Source organism: Cygnus olor, chromosome 19 (assembly GCF_009769625.2).
Source record: "Cygnus olor isolate bCygOlo1 chromosome 19, bCygOlo1.pri.v2, whole genome shotgun sequence".
Taxonomy (NCBI): Eukaryota; Metazoa; Chordata; class Aves; order Anseriformes; family Anatidae; genus Cygnus; species Cygnus olor.
The window spans coordinates 5,279,220-5,302,728 of NC_049187.1; the positions used below are offsets into that span (position 1 = coordinate 5,279,220).

Genomic DNA, 23,509 nt, shown 5'->3' on the forward strand with positions numbered 1-23,509 from the left:
TTCCAAAAAAGCCCAACAACATTTGGAATTGGATAAAAATTGATCTGGAAACTTGCTAGAGGACAATAAACATGAAAATTCATTATGCATTTTTACAGGGTTCCTTTTCACAGCAGTAGGGACAGAAATAGATGGTAATGCTGCGGAGGATTGGAGATGTGCAGCACCTGCACTGCTACGTGACCTTGTAGGCTGTAAAAATTAGAGGGGCTCTGTCACTGCATCAGGGCTCGACTGTGTTCCCCAAACAGGTATCAAAATACATTTGTCACTGCTATGTGTGTGTTCAGTTAGGCAGGAAAATGAAACGAGAGCTGTCAGGTACAGAGGATCACTGTACGTTGCTTCTGAAATGTAATGCAACCTCTGCGCCCTGCTGCATTAGTCTTTCTGATCTTTATGATCAGAAGTCATTACTTGAGCCCCGGGGAAGGCTCACTACGTGCAGCTGCCTCAGGTTCTGCAGAGTCACAGCTCCCCAACAATGGGAGATTTGTGTTTGTGTCATTTTGTGTTTTTTTTTTTCCTCCTTTGTTGATATGCCTTGAACTCAGCACTGAAAGCAGAACCACACAGGGACAGTGCTGGAGACTTGGCAGTGCTCGTTAGGTGAAGTTAAAGCCTGTCCACATTTGTCTTTGTTTTCTCCCTTCTGTTCTAGGGCTTACCTGGCCCCATAGGGGAAGCTGGTCCAAAAGGCAGTCGGGTAAGCAGCCTTTGATTTGTGTTTACTTGTTTCTGCAAAGGGCTTCTCAAGAAACTGTATGCTTAATTTGCAATCCTGAGACAAATTCCTTTAGGTTGTTGGAGTCGGGGGATTTGAATTGCACACCGCTTGTTTATTGAAACTCTGTTAAATTTTTTAAATTAAACTCTGAATATACCAAGATTAAAGATCAGTGATAGTTCTGATGATGTAAAAAAATGTTCCCTTCCTTACATTGCAGGAAGGGAAGAATGGTATACAAATTCCTACAAAAGACCAAAGTCTGAACTTTCTGCAAGCCCCAACTCCCAAAGGCCTCTTTAGTTTCAATAAATGTGGTTCAGTGGTCTTTGACCATGCTGAATATGGGCTCTTTTGGGTATAGTCTTGAGTTTGGAAGTGATTTATATCATTACGCAGAAGGGCAAGCCAGCATCTTGAAGCCATGTGCAAATATAAACATTAATACTTCTGTTCTGCCTCCTTTTGCTCATCAAATTGAATTGCTGGGAGTTCTTCCTCACTGCAAAGGATTTTGTTTTCTTTTTTTTAACAGTTAAGACTCCCTTTAATCACATCTTGTTCTTTTCCTGCAATTGTAAATTCACAATGAGATTCTGACCCAATAAAATTCCCTCTTTCCCTGACACGTGATACTTTCTCTATATGCCATAAATTCAACCAGCTGGCTTTCATCACTGGGAAAACTGCAAGGAATAAACAAATGCTGACCCTCTAGCTAGCTGTATGCCTGGGCTGGGGGGGGAGAACACGTGCTCGGTGTCCTGCAGGGGAGAGGAAGGTCTGGGAGAGAACAGCTTGCTCACCTCGCTTCTGCAAGCGATAACACTTTTCCCGGTGTATCCGTTTCACTGGCCTAACCAGGATCTCATGTAATTGTCAAGTGGTAGCTGTACAATTCTGAGATCACTGCTTTGCAGAAAGACTTGAAAATTATTTTCTGCTTTGCACCCAAGTGCTGTGTACTGAAGTATTTCTAGCTCCCCAAGAAAGTCACTCTCAGTACAACTGCAGTTAATCAGAATTGGGTACAGATCTCTAAGGCAAGATCTCTGCATTTTGTGGAGTAAGGCAATTGGCTGTGGGCTCTTCTCCACCTCCCCATCTCTGTTTTTTAATTCTGCAGGGAGTAGTTCAGGAGTTGCATGGTTTGTCTTGGGGTTCAGGAGGCAAAGGCAGACAGCATCATTACGACGTGGCTGTATTTCCCAGCGGAATATCGTCCCTAAAGGAAGCGCAACCCAAAGGGAGCGATGGACTGGTGAAAGAATTTGGTGGGGCTGACAGTAAGAGATTTAGTGATGATGGAGAAAGAAAGATGAGAGAAAATCAGTGTTAGCACTTGGCTCTTGTAACAGCGAGGTGCCACTGAGGGGGCTCCCTGCTGAAATTCGCTTCCTCTCGATTCTGCATGTTTGGCACAAACAGTCCTTTGCAAAGTACCAGCACACAAGGTAACTTTGTGCTAACTGCTGAGCAAAGAGGATTAAACACAAGGCTTCAATTGTTGCAAGTGAAAGGAAATGTAGCATTTTATGCAGCGCGTCCTGTCTGAGCGGGATCTCAGAGCCGCACAGAAACATCGCGTACTCGAAATGCGACCGCTGCTGCTGAGTGCGAAAGGAATGGGTTACTTCTGCCATCACTCCTGCTAACCTTGAACCAAGCTCCCTTTCCCTCAGGTACGCTCAGAGCCAGCCCAGGTAAGGTCTCTTGTTGCTGGCCTCTTCCTGCCCGGAACCCTCCTGATCCCTGGTGTGAGGGTATGTGCCCTTGGACTACATCGTGGAAGCCAGCACCATGCAGTCCATGGGCATATACACTTGCCTCAAGGTTTATTTCATCACGGCTGCCACTGACCAACGCTGGAGGATGCTCTGCTGCTCTTCAGGAAAGACAGACTGACTGGCGGCTAATGGATAAATAGAGTTGACTACTTGTTTCTTCTTTTCTTTAGGGATATATTGGTCTCCCGGGATTATTTGGGCTACCAGGGGCTGACGGAGAACGAGTGAGTATTTTCTGAAGAAAACCTTGGTGTATTGCTTGACTGCAGTTCTTCGGAGCCTGGTGTAACCTTTTCTATCCCTTGTTCCCGAGAAAAGAGGCAAGCATGACTAATGTTTGAACACGCCTTCTTTAGCCTGTTTCTGCCCTTGCATGAAGACCTGTGTCTTTGTGTGGTGCTGATATTCAGCTCAGGAAAACCCGCACTTCAGGCAGGATCCTCAGACCACACTGACATGTAGGAAGGAGTTTTTCTGTGTTGTCCTTCACTTAACATCTGCCGTCCTCCTCCCCCTTTCAAGCTCATCTTAGTGGGATGGGGCTGGAGAACAACGTGAGTGGAAATTTCGTGCTCCCACACGAGTGGCATCCCAGCCACAGTATCCCAGCGTTTTGGGTGTCCAGCTGGAGGTGTCTGGAAGGAGCCTGCCTCTCAGAAGCAGCAGTGCCTGGGGTTCCTGACGATGGCTTTCCTTCCAGCTGCATCAAGTTGGGCAGTCAAGATTGGGGCCCATGGAAGGACACCTGTGGCTGTGTTCTCACGTGTCCTCCCTTCCTCCCACCCTCTCCATCGTGCCTTCTCCAAACCCATGTGCTCAGGGCTTTGCAGGACCTCCCTTGCTTTTTTGCTCCTTTCCCCCCAAGTCCTCCCACCTGCCTCATCTCCACCCATCCAAGGACTCCCTCTTCCCCCAGCACGAGCTCCTAATGAAGGGCACTGTAAGATGAAGCCTGTTTTATTCTCACTTTTTCTCCCTCAAACACAAGTTCCAGAAACCAGAGAGGCCCCGGGAGCATGTGGGAGTGAGTGTGCCTGCCTGGGAGGGGACTGCCCTGCGCTCGAGAGTCGCAGATTTAATGATCGTATAACTAAATAAGAAACATAAACAGAAGTTCTCCAGCGAGCGCCTTGGCGGTGGCCTTCAGTTGGTTCCAGACCAGTAGCTTAATGACTGCTCCTGCTAAGCACAGCCTCAGCCCGTTGCCCTGCATGTGTCCTTGGGGCCGTAGTTAGTGGGTGAAGGTTAATTGTCCTCTGCTCTCGCAGCTGACTGCAAGGAGCTGACATTTTGCTTCCTGAACAATGCCGTAGTCATTAGCCTGTTTTGCATTCCCCTTTCTCTTCTCGTTTTGTTTTGTGTTGTTGGTTGGCTGTTTGCTTTCTCAACCAGACCTATTATTTTTTTTTTCTCTGTGTGTTTTCCTTGCAGGGGATCCCTGGAGTTCCTGGGAAGAGGGGCAAGATGGGTAGGCCGGTAAAGTTTTTCCTCGTCTATTATGCAGACTTTGTTGAATGAAACTGTAAACAAAACATATGGCTTTTGGCTGGGCCCTTCAGTGTCTTATGATGGGAGCTAAATGGGGAGATCAAACAAACCTTTCCATGTCCCTTTTCTCAAGCAGGAAGAAAACTGAAGATAGAAGTACTGTTCTCTTCCTTTCATGCTCTGCCCACTGCACAGGCATTTCTGTTCTTTGTTGCACTGTCCACACTCCCTTGGGTCCTACACTGCTCAGATTCTCTTCTGCAGTGTCTTCCCTCGTGCTCCCACTGAATGTGCTTTTTAATTCCTGCTGTGACTGCAGCATCCCAGGTACCTGTGCTCGCTCTGGTGCTACATTTACTATTTTGTGCTCCTACCTGTCCCATCACATTTCCGTGTATTTGCTGTGATTCTCTCCAGCCTTTGTATCACCTGGGTTTGTATAACACCAGTATGCTTTGGTATAGACGCGTTTCTGTCCTTGGTGGTACAGACAGGTGAAACAGGGACATGCTTGACGAGCAAGGAGACCAGGTAAACTTGAGCATGACCAGGAGGAAGAGGTGTTTGCAGGTAGGGCTGAATAGGAGATGGAACTGGAAGCTGCACAGAAGGGGGTTTGTGCTGCCTGATTGAGGAACCCAGTGCAGAGATCAGGAGTCAGTGCAGAGATCAGACACACTCATGCTCTGGTGTTTCACGTCACCTTTGCACCTTGTTCTTCATGTCAGCCTGAGTGTCTCTCAGTCTCCTGACATTGCACTCACAGGCTCCTTGTAAAATATCCTCTCACCCACACACGGAAAAACCCAGTGCTTTCCCCTTGTCCCCCTTGCATGCGAGCGCGTGCTTTCCAGGATCCCCACGCCCACCGCGTGCTGTTCTCAGCGACAGCCGTGCAAGCAGCTCGACAGACACCCGTTCATCCAGGCTGGCTGCTCTCCTCTCGCCAGGATGGGAAGGTTGAGCAGATTTTTTGGGGGGCAGCGGTGGAAATGCGTACCAAGTCTTACAGTTTTGTAAGCCGCTCATTGCACCAGAAACCTCCGTGATGAATAACTGCAGCCAGCCAGTCGATGTAAGGATGACTCACTGACCACAGCAAAACAAACAAAGCAACTGTCGTTAGGTACAAGGCTTTCTGCTCTCCGGCTCCTTTCTGCACAGCCCGTGCTGTAGACTCAAAGCATCCCAGCTGTTGTTTGGCTCGCGCCTGTAATCTTCCAGGCAAGGGTTTTTTGTCTGCTGGTCACTATTACAAATAGGGCGCTCCTCTGAGACCCAGGAATCTCACAGCCTCGGAGGCATTCAGGCTTGGGATCTAGAGAAGGGACTAAACGGCTGCACGTGAGCACCTTTGTTCTTCTCGGCTCTCTCAGAGAGCTGTGGCTCCATCCCCGTTTCGTGCCATCAGGTTTAATAAGAACTCCTGAATGGACCGATGCTGCTGATTTGTACTCCCAAGCGTGAACAAAAAGGTTATGTGGCGTCTAGAGGTATTCAGGAAATCCCTGGGAGAGCAGAAAGCAGGAACCAGCTGAGCTGGTTCCCTTCCCAACACTTATCTCCTGGCCAGGGCTGTCTCCCAGCCGGCTTGCAGCGTTCGTGAGCCTGTAGTGATTTTTCTGGTTTCTCACATCGCCGCTCCGCAAGGTTTGCTGGCACGGCTGCTGTTCCTGTTCTACTTCAGCGCTGTCACAGCAATGGAGAGCTCTTGGGAGCCTTTATTAGCTACCATTCGAGGCTGGTAAATGCTCCGGGGAGTGGGGAAGGAGCTGTTATCAAACACATTCTCTACCTAGTTTTGCTCGGTGTGAGACAGCAACGGATTAAGAGGAGCAGGGGGCTGGGGGAGTTTGCATGTGACACCGTGGGCCTCCCAGAATGATGTAAGAGCAAACGATTAAAATAGACAAGCTGGACATGAGTCAGATTTTGAAAGCGTTCCAGGCAAGTTAAGTTCTGCAGAGCTGTGCGGGACACGGTGGATCTGTCGTGGAAACAGCCGGCCCCACCTCCAGCTCCGCTCTCCCCGGTGCGGGAGGTGAGCGCGCTTCCCACTGTGGGTCCTGGGACTCCTGGGCGAGGAGAGGCTGGGGCTGGGAGGGGGAGAGAGCCATGGTCAGAGCACAGTGTGCTGGGGAGAAGGAAATATCTGCCCTCTGCACATCTCTGGGTCTGCTGCCTGTTTTAGAGGTAGGCTGGAGGCCTGGAGCTGAAGGGGCTGGCTGCTGAAACCTTCAGTTTTGCCATTGCAGTGGCTAGCAAAAATGTGGTTTTTTTAGTGTTTTTATGGATTTTTTATGGCATTCTGTTTGGCGTCTGGGAAAAAAAAAAGGATTAAAAAGCCATGTTTCCATGATGGCAGCAGGGCCATGCTGGGGGAAGGAATGAGAGAAGCTGCTGTCACCTTCCATCATGGCATGCAAGCAATCTATCAGTCTTAATTCACCTTTAGAAAGGAGATGTGCTGACACTGAAGTAACACGCAGGAAGAGGAGATATGGCTGGTCACCATTCGAGGTGGGCAAAGCTGAAAGTGGCGTTTTTCTTACGCTATGGAAGACAGGTAGCTACGGTCAGATACATCTGCACTGTAGTTTGTAGTAAACTTCAAATAGAGTATGATATTTTCAGAAGTTCTCAAGTCCTGTTAGAGAAAGAGGCTTAAAGGGGAACTTTCAGGAAACGCATCCAAAGAGCTTTGAGCTCTTTTCGGTTCCCCTTTGTTAATGGTGAGTGCTTGTGTCCCTTATTCTTTTTTCACATGCGTAGAGTATCAATAGCACGCCAGCAGTGCTGTCTTCTGCCTGATTTTAGCTTATAAAGTGGGTTTTTTAGTAGTATTATTTTTAAAGAGATAGGAAGGAGCAAAGCTTAGTTCCAAGACACACTTAGTAATTCTTGTGTTTGTCTGAAGTCTGTTCGTGTCTTAGCAAAGACGCCTGAGGTTGCCTTCTGCTCTGAGAGCCTGGCGGTGCTGCTGGTCCTGTGCCTGGTCCTCTTGGAGCCTCGCTGTGCCAGGTACTGTGCAAACACCTCACGAAGGAAAAGCCCTGGCCCAGAAAGGCTCCATCAGGTTGGGTCCTGGGACAGCACAGGACCAGACCAGCCACAGGGCTGGGAGGTCGAGGTAGCGGTAGGGTAAGCCAGTCGTTAATACCTCGAGCAGTTGTTTTGGCTTCCCTAGCTGTGCTGGTCGTTACTGTTCTCTCTTTTGCCATCCTGTAGCTCGTGTTGGTGAGCGATACCCAGCTGTTGGGTGCTGTGAGAGGGTGTCCTGTGTGCCTGCAGACCTCCAGCCAGGGGGCAAACGCCTGCTGACAGATCGGGCTCTGCCACCTGGCTCCGCGCAGCCTTTGGCAAGTGCCAGCATCGCCGAAGTGCTGCTGGGAGGAGATAACGTGACGTGGAACTGGAAGTACAGGCACGGAGGGAGGCTTTGCACTTGGGATGTGTGGCCAGGACGGCTGACAGCTCCGCTGGGGGAGCGGCCAGAGCCTGCCAAGGCCAGGTGGGGAGATGCTGCACTGCCCAGGGGAGGAAGGGGATGTGGGGCCCCGCTCTCCCCACAGTGTGCGACTTCAGAGAAGCTGTTTGGCTCTTCCTGGGTTCGTGCAAAGTGGGGATGACACGCTCAGCTGCCCTTTGGGCTCAGTGACCGAAATGTGGCATGTGAGTGACAAGGATTGCTGCTCCGATGTCAGAGAAGAGGTTCTGTGAAGTGGTGTGGGGATTTTAAGCATTAGGGATCCCTATAGGGGTGATGCCAGAAGCCTCCCTTCCCTCTGCCTGTCGGCCACAGCATGGAGGTCACGAGAGCCAGCAGTGATCTGGCAGCCACTCTGACATAGGCTCAGTATTTGTTGTGAGCATCAATGCGGTGGCAAGCTGCCGAATCTGGCATCCGTTCTCCAGGAGCTGACCACAGCCGGGGTCCCCCCTTGCCAGCTCCCAGTTTGTAATGCGGCGGTGCCTTCCTGCCAAGCTATTTTTCATGTCTGCTGTCTTCTTCCATGTTGATTTATAAAGTTAATGTCTTAACTCCTGCCTCCAGTGAATGCCAAGCCTCCAAATACTCTTTTTTCTCCATCTGATAAGTTGTTAGAAGTGCATGCGATGGCCCTGCACTCCCTACTGAAGTGGGAAGGCGGTTGCATCATCTGAAAGCGTATTGCCTTGGGAGACCAGATAGCAAAAAGCAGGGCAGCCTTGGAGTTGTGGAGGTTTCACTTTACAGCCTCCCCCAGCCTCCTGACGTATGGCTAAGATAACTTGGTGGTGAACGTAAGCGTGTGCGGCTTTGCCAAGTTACACAGCTGTAGCTGCTGTCTGTGCAAACAATGGGGGGACATGTTTTGCCATGCGTCTGGAAAGGCTGGCATAACCACAAATCACTGAGAAAATAAATTGTGCTCCTTCCTGTAGGGACTGAGACTTTAAACAGCTCCTCTCTTCTCGCTCCAGTCTTTTCTCTGCTTTGGATGAAGCTGAGGCCCTTCCTTGCGTTTAGAGGGAACCAAGCTCGAGTCTCCTGCACTACACGAGCTGAGATTTGGGAAGCTGTTAACAGTGTTTCCAAGTACCTCTTCCTTTACGAATCGCTGCCAAACTGCTTCCCTTGAGTGGTCTCCTCAGAGGTGCAGAAAAGCTGCCCATACGGCAAACATGGCTTAGGAATGCACCCTGAGAGCTCTCACCTACGGCACTGAGTATTGTGGCTCACATGGGCTCACATATAAAAATACTTTAAAGAAATATTGTAATTGTAGTTTTACTTGTAAGTGTGCTGTTAGGGGCTGTTTGTGCAGGTAAACCAACAAAATGAGCTGCAGGAGGGAGTGCAAGTGGGCTGTAGGAGTTGATGGAAGGGACTCAGGTAGCTCGCTCTGTCTTGTGCCAGTACCCCTGCACAGCACCAAAAACTTTGGTGTCTTCTTTGGAAGTGATTGATTTTTTTAAAAATGCTTTTAATCATTCTGTTTGCAAGAAAAGCAAAGTTGAGGTCCTGAGAACTGGTGATTAGCAAAACTCCCTTGTTACTGAGAGAGACTTCTAGTCCATGGATTGCATTTTTCCTGCTAGCCATCTAAGTTGATTCTTTGCTATCATTTTTCTTTATTAGCTTAAATTGTTGAAATAATTTGGTTTGAGAAATTGATGACTTCTTTAATAGCTTAATCTGGTTGCTGAGACTGGGCAGCTGTTCTCTTCTGCCTTTTGGGCCGGGCTCACCACTCTGAAATGCAGGAGCAAGCCCAGAGCAAATGTCACGGTCTCTTTTTTGGCCCAAATTGCATTCCACATGTCCGGAGTTTCCCAAATCTCTGTGGTGAGGCACTTGTGTGGTTACTGATCACTCTGATACCAGCACATGTTCTACGTTCGTGATTACAACATCCAAATAATCTGGCAAGCTGGACAATATTGGCATATATTTAATTTTTTGGAGAATAGGCAAAATGAAGCACTGAAAGCATAGGCAAAAGGCTTTGAAAGGTGCCAAGACCCATAACTTCTGCTGAAACTAGGGACGGTTTGTTTCCAAGAATGTTCTCAGTGATTTGTCCACTGTCATTCAGAAAGCTCATGAAGAATTAAATCCATGTCTCCTGAGCATGAGAGCATCCTTCTTCCTTCGGGGAAATGTTCATTCATAAATCAGACCAAAGCTCCAAAATGTTTTTCGTCAGAAATAAGAAAAACTAACGCAACTGTCCCTGTTGAATCTGAAAGCATTTTGATCTTGACTTTCTTAAATAGGAGGCTACTTGATTTGGAAATCTTGGCCATAAGTAATTAGAGGCATTGGCAGATTCGGTGCTCTTCAGCATTAGGTAATCGAGTCTGTGTAATCTGCACTCTGGTAGAGCCCCTCAGAAGCAGGAATAGATCGTATACTTGCATGAAAGGAGCAAAGCAGATGGTTGAGAGGGTGGAGGGGCTGTAGGGTGACTTCAGTGGTGTCTGGCTGTAGGGGCTTCGGGGGAAGCTGGCTCACCGCAGGTGGAAATGGCTGCCCTGGAGGGCCAGGCTCCCGCAGCTGGAGGGGTAGCTGCGCTAAAAACTGCCACAAAATCTTTATCCAAAGAGGATGTGACACGGAGATGTGAAGTGTGACACAGAAAGAGAGCAAACCTCCCTCTGGGGTGACAAAAGAGCAAGCGCACCAGCCCCACACCGGGCTGAGGGGGGCATCCCCCTTCTTTGCAGGGATGCGAGCTGTCGTGGTCCCGGGTCTAGACTGAGCAGGAGGCAAAGGCTCCTGCGTGGCTGTGTGAAGCAGAGCTGGCGAGCAGGCCGGCCAGGAGCAGGGGTCTTGCCAGGAGCCCCTCCGGGCGACTCTGGCTGCTCAGGGACCCAGCGCTGGCCCCGAGCCACCCCGCTCGCCCTCGCACCCACCTGCGGGGGGCTCATGTCTGCACCCTCCACCACGAATGCTCTCAGAGGTGTTGGCTGCCAACATAAGCTACATTTGTTTATTTTATTCTCCCTCTTTTTTTTTTTTCCAGTCAATGCCTTCTCTCACCCTCAGCCTCACTTCCCCACCACCTTTTTTTTTTTTTTTTTTTCCTTTGGTTTAAATTGTTTGACTTGCACGCTCCATCCCTGAGGAGACTCCTGGGCAGAGATTTACCTGGCCGGAGCCAATTGGCAAATGCAGTCTTTTGCAGACAAGACAGGAGGACTGGTTGGTTCGAGCAGCTTCACCTTCAGCCAACAGGAAAATAAAATCCTATTTTTGGAGAAGGATTCTGTTGGCGCGCAGACCTGCCAGGATTCCTCGCAGCAGCAGCTGCCAGACTTGCCTCCCTTACTCCACCAGGGAAAGTGTTTTAAACTGGATCAGATGGTGCGTACATACAACACACCCACCCACATGCGCACACCTGAAAAGGCCTCGGGAAGCAAAGGGCTCTGCACCTCGGGCCGCTCTCTGTTTCCCTGAGGATGGCTGCTTGCAGGGCACAAGGCAAGAAGTGGTGGCGGCTGCTCAGACCCGGAGCAGCCCTTTGGCTGACAGCAAGGAAGGGCAGGCTGCTCTGTTTGCTTTAAGCAGAGGAAGAAAGGAAGGGGAGGTGGAGGGGGATGTAATCCCCACTGCAGGAGGAGCTGTTTCCAGAGTCTGTCTGGGTCTGGTTGTTCTCAGCAGGAGTCTCCTGGCATGCGAGAGGATGCCCTTTGCAGGGAGCGGGATGAACCAGGATTAAGGCACTGTTGGGGGACCTCAAGGTATAGATTTAGTTACTGGTCCAGCTTCAGGCTTCTCAGTGTTACCTGGGATAAATCAGCTTGCGTCTCTGTGTCTCAGTTCCCTCTCCAGCAGTGGTTCCCTGCCTTCACCGAGCGCAGTGAGGACAAAGTCTGCAGCCACTGCTTGGGGTGGGCAGGGGGAGCACAGAAGCCCTGGGTCTTGCTTGGTGCGAGCCATCTGCTTGTATGGTTTTTCTCCAGCTCCTCTTCAAGTTTCGCCTCGCTTCTTTCATTGAATTTCTCCTTCAGACAATGTGAAATCCATTCAGCTGAGCTTTACTCTTATTTTTTTTTTTTTTACCTTCTGTATTTCCCAGCTGTGAGATGGAGCCAAAAGTTTTGTCATACCTGCCTCCAGGCACCGCGGAGGAGCACCCCGCTGGCTCCTGGCCGGCAGGATGTGTGAGGCAAACCTTTTCCTCCCAGCTCCGCTGCCCTTTGCCATCCCTTCCCAGTCCTGGTCCTTCTCCGTGTGTCCCCTCCCTCCCACAGAGCAAGCAGGATGCTCAGCGGGTTGTTTTTCACTAGGGTGCTTTCATTTGTTATCCCAGTTCTCGAGCAGAATTTCCAGGGACCAGGCTTCCCAGAAAAACAGCTGCACCCTGAGAAAACAGCGGACTTTTCCGTACTGCAAAAACCCCTCTGCACTCACTTTGGGAAGGCCAGGAGACTTGGGAAAAAGTGCTGGGCTCTGTGATGCCTTTCACAAGCCTCCTGTAATGGGCACGAAGTGAGCTGAGCTGCCTGCCCCGGTGTTTGGGCTCCTCAGGCTGCTGGAGCAGAGCATAGGAGAAGAGACACGGTGGGACAAAACAAAGGGGTTACCATGGTCCTTTTGCAATTCCTACATTGCTTGTTTCGGTTGAATAGCTCTAGTTTTGTTCCTGAGGAACATCTCTGGCCTTCGGGCTGAGGCAGGAGGGGAGAGGATCTGAAAAAATAGCTTTTACAGACATGCAAGATCCAGTGAGTTAGGATGCTGTGGTCACTGGAACTGTTCTTGTGGTTTAAATTGCTACTGCTTATCCCATGGAAAAAGAGTGCTTTCTTTTTCGTTAGGGGCTTAACAGATTGATTGCCTCCTGCTGTGAACGGGACTGTGCTACAAGGTCTTTGGAGTCTTTGGAGACTGTGCGGATGCTGAAACATCCTCCTTCGTGCCACAGCCACCAGCCTTGGTCTCACTTAATGCACAAAAGACTGCTCATGCTTGTGTTGCCAAGATCAAAGTTAGGGGTGCCTGGAGTTCATTGAATTGAAGCTGCTCTTTCCATTTCTCTCCTCTCCTGGGTTTTACAAAGGAGGCCAAAAATTACCAGGCGACCATCCATCCCCCCAGAGACCTGTGAGCCTGGGCTGGGTGGTGCATGTACCGGGAGAGCAGACGCTACATTAAGGATAACCAGGTGCTGGCAAGGATGGGGCTCTGCTGCTGCCTGCTGTCCTGGGGCTGGCTGTTGTAGCTGTGATGCCAGCCTACATCCCTCTGGGTTTTATTCTCCATTTCCTGCCACTTTGACCCTTTTACAGCCCATCTCAAGGATGGGAAGAAGCCCTAGCTCCGTGAGGGAGCATGCTGCTGTGAACAGGTTTCCATGTCGAATCCCTTGCAGGGTGGCATTGGCCAAGTTGCCTCACCCCAGGTACGTACCCAGCTCTCTGCCTCTGAAACAGGAATAATCTGCTTTTTAAAATATTTGGAGATCTGCTGTTGGAAAGCCTATATAAAGGCTAGATATTTATTAACTCTATTAGTAAATGCCTCAAATTTCCTGTGTCTTTATCTTTAAGTTAGTACTAGAAACCAAGACGTAAAAAGAGATTAGTGGGAAACATTAATTTAAATAGTTTCTTATCTGAGCACTTTTCTGGCAGAAGAGTGCATTGTTTATATCACTTTGGAAGAGATTTAACCCAAATTTAGAAAATCCTCTTGGTCTGGAGCACGCATTTCCCTAGATGATACGCTGCTGTGGCTGTACTGATTTCATTCTACTATGCAAACTAATAAAACCTTCCCAAACTGGCAAGGCCTTAGCTCAACAGGAGATGCCTCAGCAGCCCCAGGGCCAGGTTGCTCAGTGGTATCTGTGGGTCCCTTTGTGCCCGGCTGTGCCCCCTGAGAAATGAAGGCTGCGGCTGGGGGCGTGCTGAGGGCTGTGCCTGCACTCTGCAGCAGTGTGAGTACAGTATCGGGCTGTGCACACTCATATTTTCCTTGGCAAGTTGTATGACTGTAAACAGCAAAATATTCCAAGGCAGTCTTTTTTTTTTTTGTCTTGCCTGAGCAATGAGTTTTCCCTACAAATCTCTGTTCACATCTTATTGATTCAGCATGTCGTAGAGTTATTTTTCCTCTATTTTTATTAAAGAAGGTTGTACCCCCTGGCACCCCCCGCCTGCTTGTTATATTTGACGTCTTTGTCTCTAGATGGCAGAAGGCTTTTTCCAGTGGTTGCTTACCACAGCTTCTTGGCTTTGTGCACAGGCTGGAGGGATGCAGTGCCCAGCTGGAAAGGCAGACAACTTTCCCATTCGCTGTGATGCCTGTAAAATATAAGTATGGAGTCCAAACAAGCAAGCAATAGCTTGCATCCATTCATGAGAGTGTACCGTAGGGGACTGGTACAGAGGAGATGAAATCCTAGCTCAGAAGTCAGTAGCAAAATTGCAGTTGTCTTAACAGATCCCCCGTATTTCACCTGGGGTGTGACCAAGCAGCTTTCAACCTGGTTGTGTTGGCCACAAGTTGTGAGCCACTGACGGTGAGTGGAGGTCTGGCCCTGGCTAAGCAGCCTTTTATACGTAAATCCAGTTCTTAGTTTCCATCCTGATGTCCGTGGTCAGAACAGTGTGGAGAGGAAAACAGGATCGTAGCCCACATCTAGGAGGAAGAGCCTGGGGCTAGGCTCTGCCTTTGCTCTGTCCATGGGCAGCTCTTCCAGCAGATAACCTCCCTTTGAGCTCAGAGTGAAGGAGGGGATGCTGTGTCATATTTTATCTGAAGCTGCTGGTGTTTGAGCAGGTCCCTGACAGCTCTCCGCAGCCTGCGCCCCGCCAGCCCTTTGCTGGATGGCGTGCAAGCTCAGGGCAAGGTTGGGGCTTAAACTCAACGGCTTCCTCCTTGAAGACAGAAGTGTAGTGACCGGCAGGGTTTGCTAAGCACAGAGTTACAGCCCCCTGTGCTGAGCTCTGGCTGAGGGACACGGAGCACAACAGGACAGGGGAGAGCCAGCTGCTGGGTGCGTTGGTGGTACGTGGGGCATGGTGCAGCACGGGGTCTGTCTGAAAGAGAACGTGTCATGCCATTGAGTTCTGGCTCAGTACCTCTTTTATAATTGTTTGATACCTTCCAGATTTGTATCAGATATAATGAGACTATGCAGAAGGCGTTGTGGTGACCTTTTCATGTAGTTAGCGTGGTCTTTCACAGCTCTGGGGTGCAGACCGTAAGGAGCTTGGAGCCGTTAGTTCCTCTGGCGAGCTGCAAGGTCATGAATGCATCAGCGTGAGTTCTCCTGGCGTCTTTGGTCAGCCCCATTAAGCATCGGCATGGGCTCTGACAGGCATTAAGCTATACTGTGAGAGGGGGGAACTGTTAAAATGACTGTGGTAGTCAACGGGGTGAAATAATGCAGATTGACAGTCCATTTTTGAGGACAGTCATTGCAGCAAGGTTTGTGAATTCTTCCAGAACATAAAGGATTTAGGATTGACTTTTAAGGAGGTATTGCATTTATCGGTAGGGCATTTCTTCTAAAGAGGATAGGAAGCACTGTGTCATTAAATATAGAGTCCGATCCTCTGAATGTAGGATTAATGTTTCACTTGTAAACTACACAGTGTACTCCTCAGGGCTGTGTATCTTTGTGGGACATACTGAAAGTACTTTGGTGAACCAAAAGGAAAAAAAAGCACTGATTTTCACCTTTCTCTCTCCTTCGCACTCTCATGCTTTCTACATGGTGCTGCTAAAGCCTTGCCTGCCATCTGAAGCCTGCCCAGGGCTGAGAGCTGCTGTTCAAAGGCACAGCTGATGGAGGACCGGGCACAGCCTGCAAGGCAAGGCGTGAACGGTCAGGTCCAGCAACCTCAGCAAGGGGTGCTTTTCACAGCACGGCCAAGGAGAAAGCCTTCCTGTCTCCTCGCTATGTTTTCCTCTGGAGGCTCCCACCAGTTAATGCGCAGCTCATGGCTGAGCCTTGTAAACGAGACTTCTGGTTGCCCTTCACTGGCCCCAGGAGAGGGGAGTGAATCAGCTCTTGGCCCCGCAGAGCTTCTCGCTGGGCGCGTGCTGGTGGAGCAGGGGTGGTTTGAACGAGGACAAGCAGGCGGCTTGGCCCAGGCTTCCTGGTGACCTGCTGTCAAGTGCTGCACTGCATGCTGGGGACAGTCTTTAAGCTGGCTGCTTTTACACCAGGCTGCATCAATAAGTAATACTGATGTTTTTCTCCTCAGGGTTTTCCTGGTGATTTTGGGGAACGAGGACCTCCAGGCATCGATGGGAACCCAGTAAGTTGATGGCTTTTCCCCTTGTTTCTTTTCATTGTGGTAGACATATCGTGCTAGTGAGAGCTGAATGAAGCTTCTCGGTTTGGTGGCAGCTGATAGCATTTTGTTGTTCCTCCTGAAAAACAAATGCACGCCCCTGCCCTGCTTGTGCATGCTGCAAATTCCTGTGTTCAGCTCAACATCCTGTAACTGCCGGGTCATCACGTTGCCATTTGCTTTCTGTCTCCCTCCATCATCTTCCTTGCACCTTGGTCTTGATAGATGCTTTCTCATCCTGAGGATATGATTAGAAGAAAAATCAGGTGAGAGAAGGTAGGGATGCTGCTCGTGAGGAGCAAGCAGTGGCCAGAGCATGTGGTCCATGCCACAGGAATCGCCCTCTTGACTCTGGTGTGCTCTGGATGGAGCAGTGTGTGAGCAGAGCAGCAAGACAGGGCCCGCAGAGAGAGGGCTACATCGTCATAAGTCACCACAGATGGCTACGAGACTGCATGAGCCCTCCGAGGAGCAGGCCCGGTGCTCAATTGTGGAGAGGTCCAAGACAGTACGTAGAGAAAGAGGCCACCCCTCTCCTGCTTTTCACCACATCTCATTTCCTGACCAGGTACAGCGAGCTGGTACTGCATGGTTTGCATCTCACTAGCATGTAGCTGTGAGCTTCTAAAGTGCTCCAAGCTTAGTGCCTTTCCTCAGCCAAAGGGAACCATTGGCACCGGTACAAGTGCCAGGTTGCCTGCTCTGGAGCCTGGGTGTGCCGGGGAACAGATGCAGAGGTCTGGGCTTCTGCGCCCCTGCTTCATGCCTCCCCCGGCCCCAGCGCAGTGAGAGAGGTCTCCAGGCCCTTGAGTTCTCGGCCTCCCTCCGATCTCCATCTGACCCCTGCTGGCTTTCTAAGAATGGGATGTGTCTCCTGGGAACTGGGTCAGGATGGTCCCAGAGACCATCTGAGCAGCTGGATGCTAATAAGAATTATTTTGCTCTGTTCTTGTAGCACTTCGTGCCAAACAGTTGGGTATGTGCTGTGTTTTCCACTGCTCACAAAACATGCCATTGTGGATTGTAAAATTATCAGATGTATTAATTATTTGAAATTATTTTCTGAATGGCTCTGTCAGTTCTTCCTCAATTAGCAGACGAGGCGTCCTGATTCATCTTTGAAATTCATACTGTCTTGGCTGTTCACACACAACATCTCAGTGTGGCTGTGGTGTTCAATGGAGTGATTTGTGTGAAGCAATCCACGCCTTACGCATCTTAAGTTCCCACTCATCACATATGCGGCATAAAAGTTATTTTCACAAGCAGCTCCAGCCAGCAGGCCAAGCTCAGCTATGCTCCAGCCTTTGTGGGAATTCAGCAGCAGAGTTACAATTGCAGTGAACTGAACGAATTAGATTCCCAAGGAATCCTTCTGCAGGAGTTTTCCCATCCCTCAGTCAACATAAGCCGTGGGTCAGAGTGGAATCAGTAGTCCCAGAGTAGAAAACTTTCTAGATTGTATTGCTGTTTCCAGCCAGCCCACCAGGAAGAGCAGGAGTCCTGGAGGTCAGGAAGACTCCTTTTCTACAAAGAACTTGTTTTGTTTTCATTTAAATTCGCTAGTTGTCTAAGCCCCATTCAGAAGATGTGCTCGATGTTAGTCGAACGCCAGTTCCCAGAGCATCGGGGAGCAGCAAATGTCCTTTCCGTTAATTCATCCAGAAAGATTGCTCTTCTTTCATCTTATCAACGGCTCTTAAATATTAATGTGCCTTGGAGATCATAGAATGAAAACAGACTGTTTCGGCGGACTTGAAGGGAGGTTCACAGGGTCACGAGCGGAGTCACAGACACAGAAAAATGCCAGAAAGTCTGTTTGCGGAACAGACAGCTATGCCGAGTTTGCTAGGTGGAGCATGCAGCTAAATCGCAGGCAGGCAGGCAGGCTGCCACGGGTCCTGAGCTGCCCCATCCTCCGTTTGATCCCCAACTTACGCCACTGCCGTCGCACAGGGATGGACGAAGCCAACAGCCTCTGATCTTCTTTCCGTGCCTCCCAGACAGAGCCAAGGCTCCCGCGACCGCAGGGGCGTTCTTCCCTCCTACCATCTTGCTGAGAACTGTCGAGCCATTGCATTCCAGATCCCCGTTCCCGGAGTGCTTTAGCCACTCTAATTAGTCTCTTAATCACAGGAATTGGACATGGGAAAGGACTGTTGATTCATCTCCTTGTCTCATGTCCCAGTGCCAGACTCATGCACTGCAAAGGAGGATGGAGCCCCATTTCCCTCACAGGTCAGGGACCAGCCTGTCACTGCTGATGGCCAGGAAGGGAGCACCTGGAAATCCCTCCTTCCCAGCCCAGGGAATGGTTTAAATGACAATTTGTCTGGCCTGCCTCTCCCAGAGGAGTCCACCCCCTCCTCTTCCAAGAGGAAATCCTTTTGCATTACACTGAGGCCGTGTGTTTCCACATTTACCCTTTCTCTTAAGGAATACCCAGGTGACATAACTCAGAAATCTAGGCAGTCCCACCTGGTGGGGCCCAGAGCTGAGCATTCAGCCAACCTTCATCCCAGCCACTCTTGGAGCCTACAGAGCTCCTGGGGAGACCCAGGCCACTGTGCAGCTCCTCTGCCGAGCGTCCCCGGGGATGTTTCTTCTCCTCGCTGGGCCTGGCACTGCCTGGCCTTGCCTGGATGCTTGAAGCCGACCTTGTTGCAGTAGCTCTGAGGACACAGAAATCCCACCCGTGAGGAACAATCGCTCCACAGATGTCCCAAGTATGCAGGAAAGGAACCAGCCATAAAAAAGCAATTTTAGGCCGGTTGAGATTATGAAACGCTTTTTGTGTGTGCTTGCCCAATAGTCCTTTACTCCACTTCCCATAAAATAAACACACGTAACCCTTTGCCCAGGAAGGCTGAGCACGTTTAGTCACGTTGCGTCCCCTTCTCTTTCATTCTTTCACTGGGCAAATCTTGCCATAAAAGGGGAGCTTTATTGCACCGAAGGGGACTCCACCAGATGTGCGCCATAAACCGAGCTGGTCTGTCAAAGAAAGTAGCCAGTGTGATCCAGAGCAGGGGTAGGGTTGCCTGAGCCAAGGGGAAGTTTAGCAGTTCCAGTGCACTTGTTTGGGGAGGCCCTGCTGGAGCTGGAGGTGTGTGAGGGCAGCTCCTTGCTCCGACAAGCTGCCTGCTGTCGGTGCGGCCGGGCAGCAGGAGATCCGCTAAGGGAAAGGCACAGGGACGGGCTGAGCTTCACGGAGGGATTGGTGAAGTGCTTGGGGAGCTAGACAGGTCATTTGTGGGGGTCTAACAGCTGCTCTGCTGCCCTGCGCCAGGAAATGCTCCCAGGCACCTGCTGGCACTCCTGGCACCCACCTGTCTTTGGGATGCTGGCACAAGGGGAGTTTGTGGTGAAGCTGAGAATTCAAAGCAGACCCGGAGAGCAGCCCGCGCCTTGAAATGGGGTGCTCTGAGCCTCTTGGAAAGCCTCTAAGGGGAGGCCAGATGGACACGAGAAGGCTGCTGGTTCCCTATGTTACACCACTCCCCCTGGGTGCTCAGCCTCGGAGTACCCCACGGTGCCAACCACGCTGCCAGGGCCCATCAGCCAGCACCAGAAGCCAGTATACCCTCTCTTCAAATTGCCCAGTTTAATTTTCATCTGCATTCTCCTTTTTTCACGAGTTTTACTGTTTCTTAACCACTCCCAAACCCTCACCTTTCCCTGTGCGAGCAGCATCTTACCTCTCCATCCCACCCTAGCTTTGCAGCCCCCGTGCCCCCTCTCTGCCCAAGCCTTCCCATACCTCGAGGCAGCTACCACTGCTCTCCTGCCTGCCCCATGCACATAAAATGCTGCTTTTATCCAGCCTGCTGCTGGGAGGGGACATCAGCCTGCAAATAGCTGCAGAGCAACAAGCAGCCCTGTGTCTGCAGAGGCTGAGCACCCACAAGAGCGGGTTCAATGGCGTGGAGTCTCTCCATCACTTTGGCCAGGGAAAGGGGTTGGGGAGCGGGGAGGAAGGGGGAGGGACAGTGTTTTCCCTGCCCTCAAGCCCTTGAAACACTGAGCTGCCTTTCAGCCTCTGTTTGTCTACAAAGAGCCCATAACCATGTCGGTCTGTCTTTCCTTTTAGGGAGAATTGGGAGCCCCAGGTCCTCCTGGAGTCCTTGGACTCATTGTAAGTACAAAAACAAATGGAGATCTGGCTTCTCGGGGCTTTAACCCTTTTGGTGTGCATAACTACACACAGATTTTCTCCTTCCTGTGCCGGGCAGTGAAAGGGATGACTGTGTATGGGGGAGGCGTGACGGCTGGGGAGAGAGGAGTGGGCTGGTGGACCGTGAGGTGGAAGAGAGCAAACCCTTTCTAAGCAAAAGGGAACAGAGTAAATATTTACTGTTAGTGCACTTACTGCTAGATAATTCGCCCTTTTGATAACATTTACCAGGGTATTTCTTCTAAGATGCAATATTCATTCCATGCCAGAATCTGTCATCTTTTTAAAAGTGAGTCCCTGGGAGCAGTAACCTAAGGATGCATAGTTCTTGCTCACTGGAGAGACCACGTGCAGGAACTGTCTGTCCTTTGGGTATACAGGAATTTTGCACATGCTCCCACTGTCCCACCACTAATCCAGGTAATTGCATAAATAGCCAAATTCCACCCTTCGTTACACCCCTCCCTAGCATGAGATAAATGGCTGTAAGGAAGGGTGGCAACTCATCCCCTGGCAGCTGTGCTGGGGTTAGTGAATGCCCAGCTGAACATATTCTGGTTTATTTTTAGGGCTCAGTACTTGTTTCAAGGTATTTCCTTCCATGCAGAAGAGGTGGTAGGCTCTGTTAGCAACTATAGCTTTCTTTCAAAATAGTTCCTCCTCAGCTACGATAATCCATGAAAATTTAATTTGCATTGAATGGTTAGAAACAGACTCCTTTTGCCATCCCATAACTTAATTACAGGAGGGTGTAAGTCAGGCAAGATTAAGGCCTTGGCCGTACTGGGCATTGCACAAACACAGAGCACCAAATCTGGAAATTTTACACTCCTTGGAGGAAAAACAGAGAATATGGTAGTATAAGAGTATTTGTCTTGCAGATGGGGGATTGGGGCAAAGGTGGATCATTTTGTTATGGGCTTCTTCCTGGCTTTACTTCTGAGGCAGAAAGTCAATCCTTGGCAGTGCTGTTTTTTCAAGAGTCGCGTGCCGCAGCAGTGACGCTCGGCTGCTGGCTGCTGGCACTGCTCCAAGCAGATAAAAACCTCAGCCCGAGATTCAGCTCAAACTGAGCAGGATCCTGTGTCCTGGGAGAACAGGCAGCTCCTGAATTTGGGCTGCTGAAGCATCTCTGGCAGGACTGATCTAAGGGTGACCCCTTCCATTTCCCCAGGGAGAAAGGGGCACTTCCAGCCTGCCTTCTCCTCCCTGCAGGGCAGCAACCAGCCGCTTCCTGCCCTGGGCTGGCTGCAGGGCACATGGAGGCATTGGGGTTTGCTCCGGCTGGCCCACGTCCGATCCCTTCCTTCCTCCCTGCTACAGCCCCCCAGGGACCGGCTGTTCCCTCCGCGTGCCCTGCAGGTGTTTGGGCTCGCTGTTTAAAAGGGGTTGGAGAGCAGAATTAGAGGGAGCTAAAGCCTCTTGCTCTCCTAATTAGCTGTGCGGGCAAAGCTTTAAGTAAACGCGTTTCTACAAGAAGTCTTTATGCTGGGAGGCATGAAAAGGGCATCTGTTAGGGGCCGCAGCCCAGCGCTCCCAGCGTGGCTGCGGGCCCTGACTGTGGGCCAGCGCCGCGCTCCCTCAGCAGGGCCGGCCCTGTTTATTGACACGCTGCCCGCGAGGCTGCCGCGCCATATCACTGGCTCCCTTCATGGGCTGAGAGCAATCAAAGCCTGCTTCAATGTCGGCCACTGAAGGCTTCCTTTTATACGTGCGTGTGCAGGTACACACAGCCACCATGAACTCCAGTGTCCTGGGCGGCAGCTTCTCGCACAAGGCCCGATACATGATGCCGGGCTGTCTTCTTGCTGCAGCCAGTTGTCCAGGCTGCTGAGGCACCTCTGTCCTTTCCCTCCTGTTTCTCCCCTTTCCTCCCCATATCAGTCTAGATATCAGATCTGAGCAGCAACCCAAATTTCTTGACCACTGCCTTTTCTTCTGCTGTTTGGGTCTGTGTCCTTTTGGCACTCCCTGAATCTCCCTCCAGAGAACTCAGGAATGAATACTGTGGTGGCTTCTTTCTGAGACCACGAGTAACTTCACCAAGAATAAATACACTCCAGGCCTGTAGTAAACCCACTCAATATTTTAATTTTTCAAATGGTGGAAAAGGGAAAAGAATCTATTCATAAAATGTATGAATTTAGGAAGTACAGACAGAACCAAAATCTCAGATCCTACAACAGTTGCAGACTTCAAGGTGTTTTCTTAATTAGTTTTTGATTATTTTGCCACTAATTTACCACCCTGAATTCGTTAACTAATAGAAGCTAAATGTGAGACGAACATCCCACGCATTTTTACTTAGAAGTTGTCCACATATAAAAAGTCTCTTGACTGGTCCCAGGATGCTGCTTCTGCTGAAGTCAGTGGTGTGGCTCCTGTAAATTGAGAGGTACTGAGGGACTGGATGGGAGAAGAACATGACACCACATACGGCTATCTGTTGGCTTGGCACCTAATGACTTTGGTAATTTTCTTTCTCTTACTAGGGTGACATGGGCTCTGTTGGACCTATAGGCTATCCAGGACCAAAAGGCTTAAAGGTGAGAGAATACCTGAGTTACATGAGCTCTCGTCCCTCCATGGCAGGACTGAAGATCATTCTTTTCCTCCCTCGGGTGACCGTCCTGAGGGAAAGGATGGTCCCCAGTATTGCTTGTCCATTCACCCAGACACAGGACTGCTCAACACAACATCCCGCTGGTGGTCTGCAGTAGGTGCAAGTTACTGGAGAATGCCAGGGGCATTTCCCCTGCATGCCTCCAGCCCAAGAAGGGTGTTTGAAGAAGGTTTGGTGGAGCGTGCTTTGGGAGCAGCCTGGTATTCAGGCTAGGGGCTGTGCCAGGCCAGTGCTGTGGGTCTGAGCCACCAGCCCCCGCAGGGACATCAATGTCATAGACCTGAGCAAGTCTTCTTGGTGGCTCAGTCTCAGCCTGAACTTTCTTTTGTTTCAGGGGCTGATGGGAAACCCTGGAGAACATGGACTGAAAGGTGATAAGGTGATCTGAATACTCCCTTATTGCACTGTGTTTTAATTTTGCATGGGAAACCCCCTTTCTAGCTTCTCTTTCTTATTCAGCACCATGGTACTGATTCCACTCTGGCTGGCTCTTTGCTCCCTCCCTTCCATCCTACCCTTTTCTTGAAAGCAAAGTTTTGATTTTTCTTTCTTTTATGATATCTGCCCCATCCCCTTTTCCATGGGGCTCTAGCGTAGATCAGTTATGCTTAGCTCCTCTTTGGAGCTTCTGTCTCCCACCGATGATGATGGTAACCGTAAGATTATCTGATGTTTTGCTGGGCTTTTATGTTTTTATATTGGTTACATGATGGGATGGGGAGGAGGGTGAAGACCTAACACTGAAAGTGGGTTTGCATAAATGTGTTTGGAGGAAACATGATATAACAAAGCAGCACAGCTCGCTGGAACAGACAAACAAGCTGGATCCCCGGGAAAACATCTTGCGTGTTAGGTACCTCTGCTCCTGTTCAAGAGGCTCACCTCAGCTCAGCCTCCTGCCGAGAGGAAAT

General features: G+C 50.1%; 1 protein-coding gene across 1 annotated transcript in view; it reads left to right on the plus strand.

The window, feature by feature from the left end:
- Positions 1 to 23,509, plus strand: part of LOC121057441 (collagen alpha-1(XXVII) chain-like) — a 154,265-nt gene that overhangs the window by 51,657 nt on the left and 79,099 nt on the right. The window contains 7 exon segments of the mRNA XM_040531641.1: positions 662 to 706; positions 2,685 to 2,738; positions 3,946 to 3,990; positions 15,712 to 15,765; positions 19,892 to 19,936; positions 22,468 to 22,521; positions 22,933 to 22,977. Of these exon segments, the coding sequence (XP_040387575.1) occupies positions 662 to 706; positions 2,685 to 2,738; positions 3,946 to 3,990; positions 15,712 to 15,765; positions 19,892 to 19,936; positions 22,468 to 22,521; positions 22,933 to 22,977 (342 nt within the window).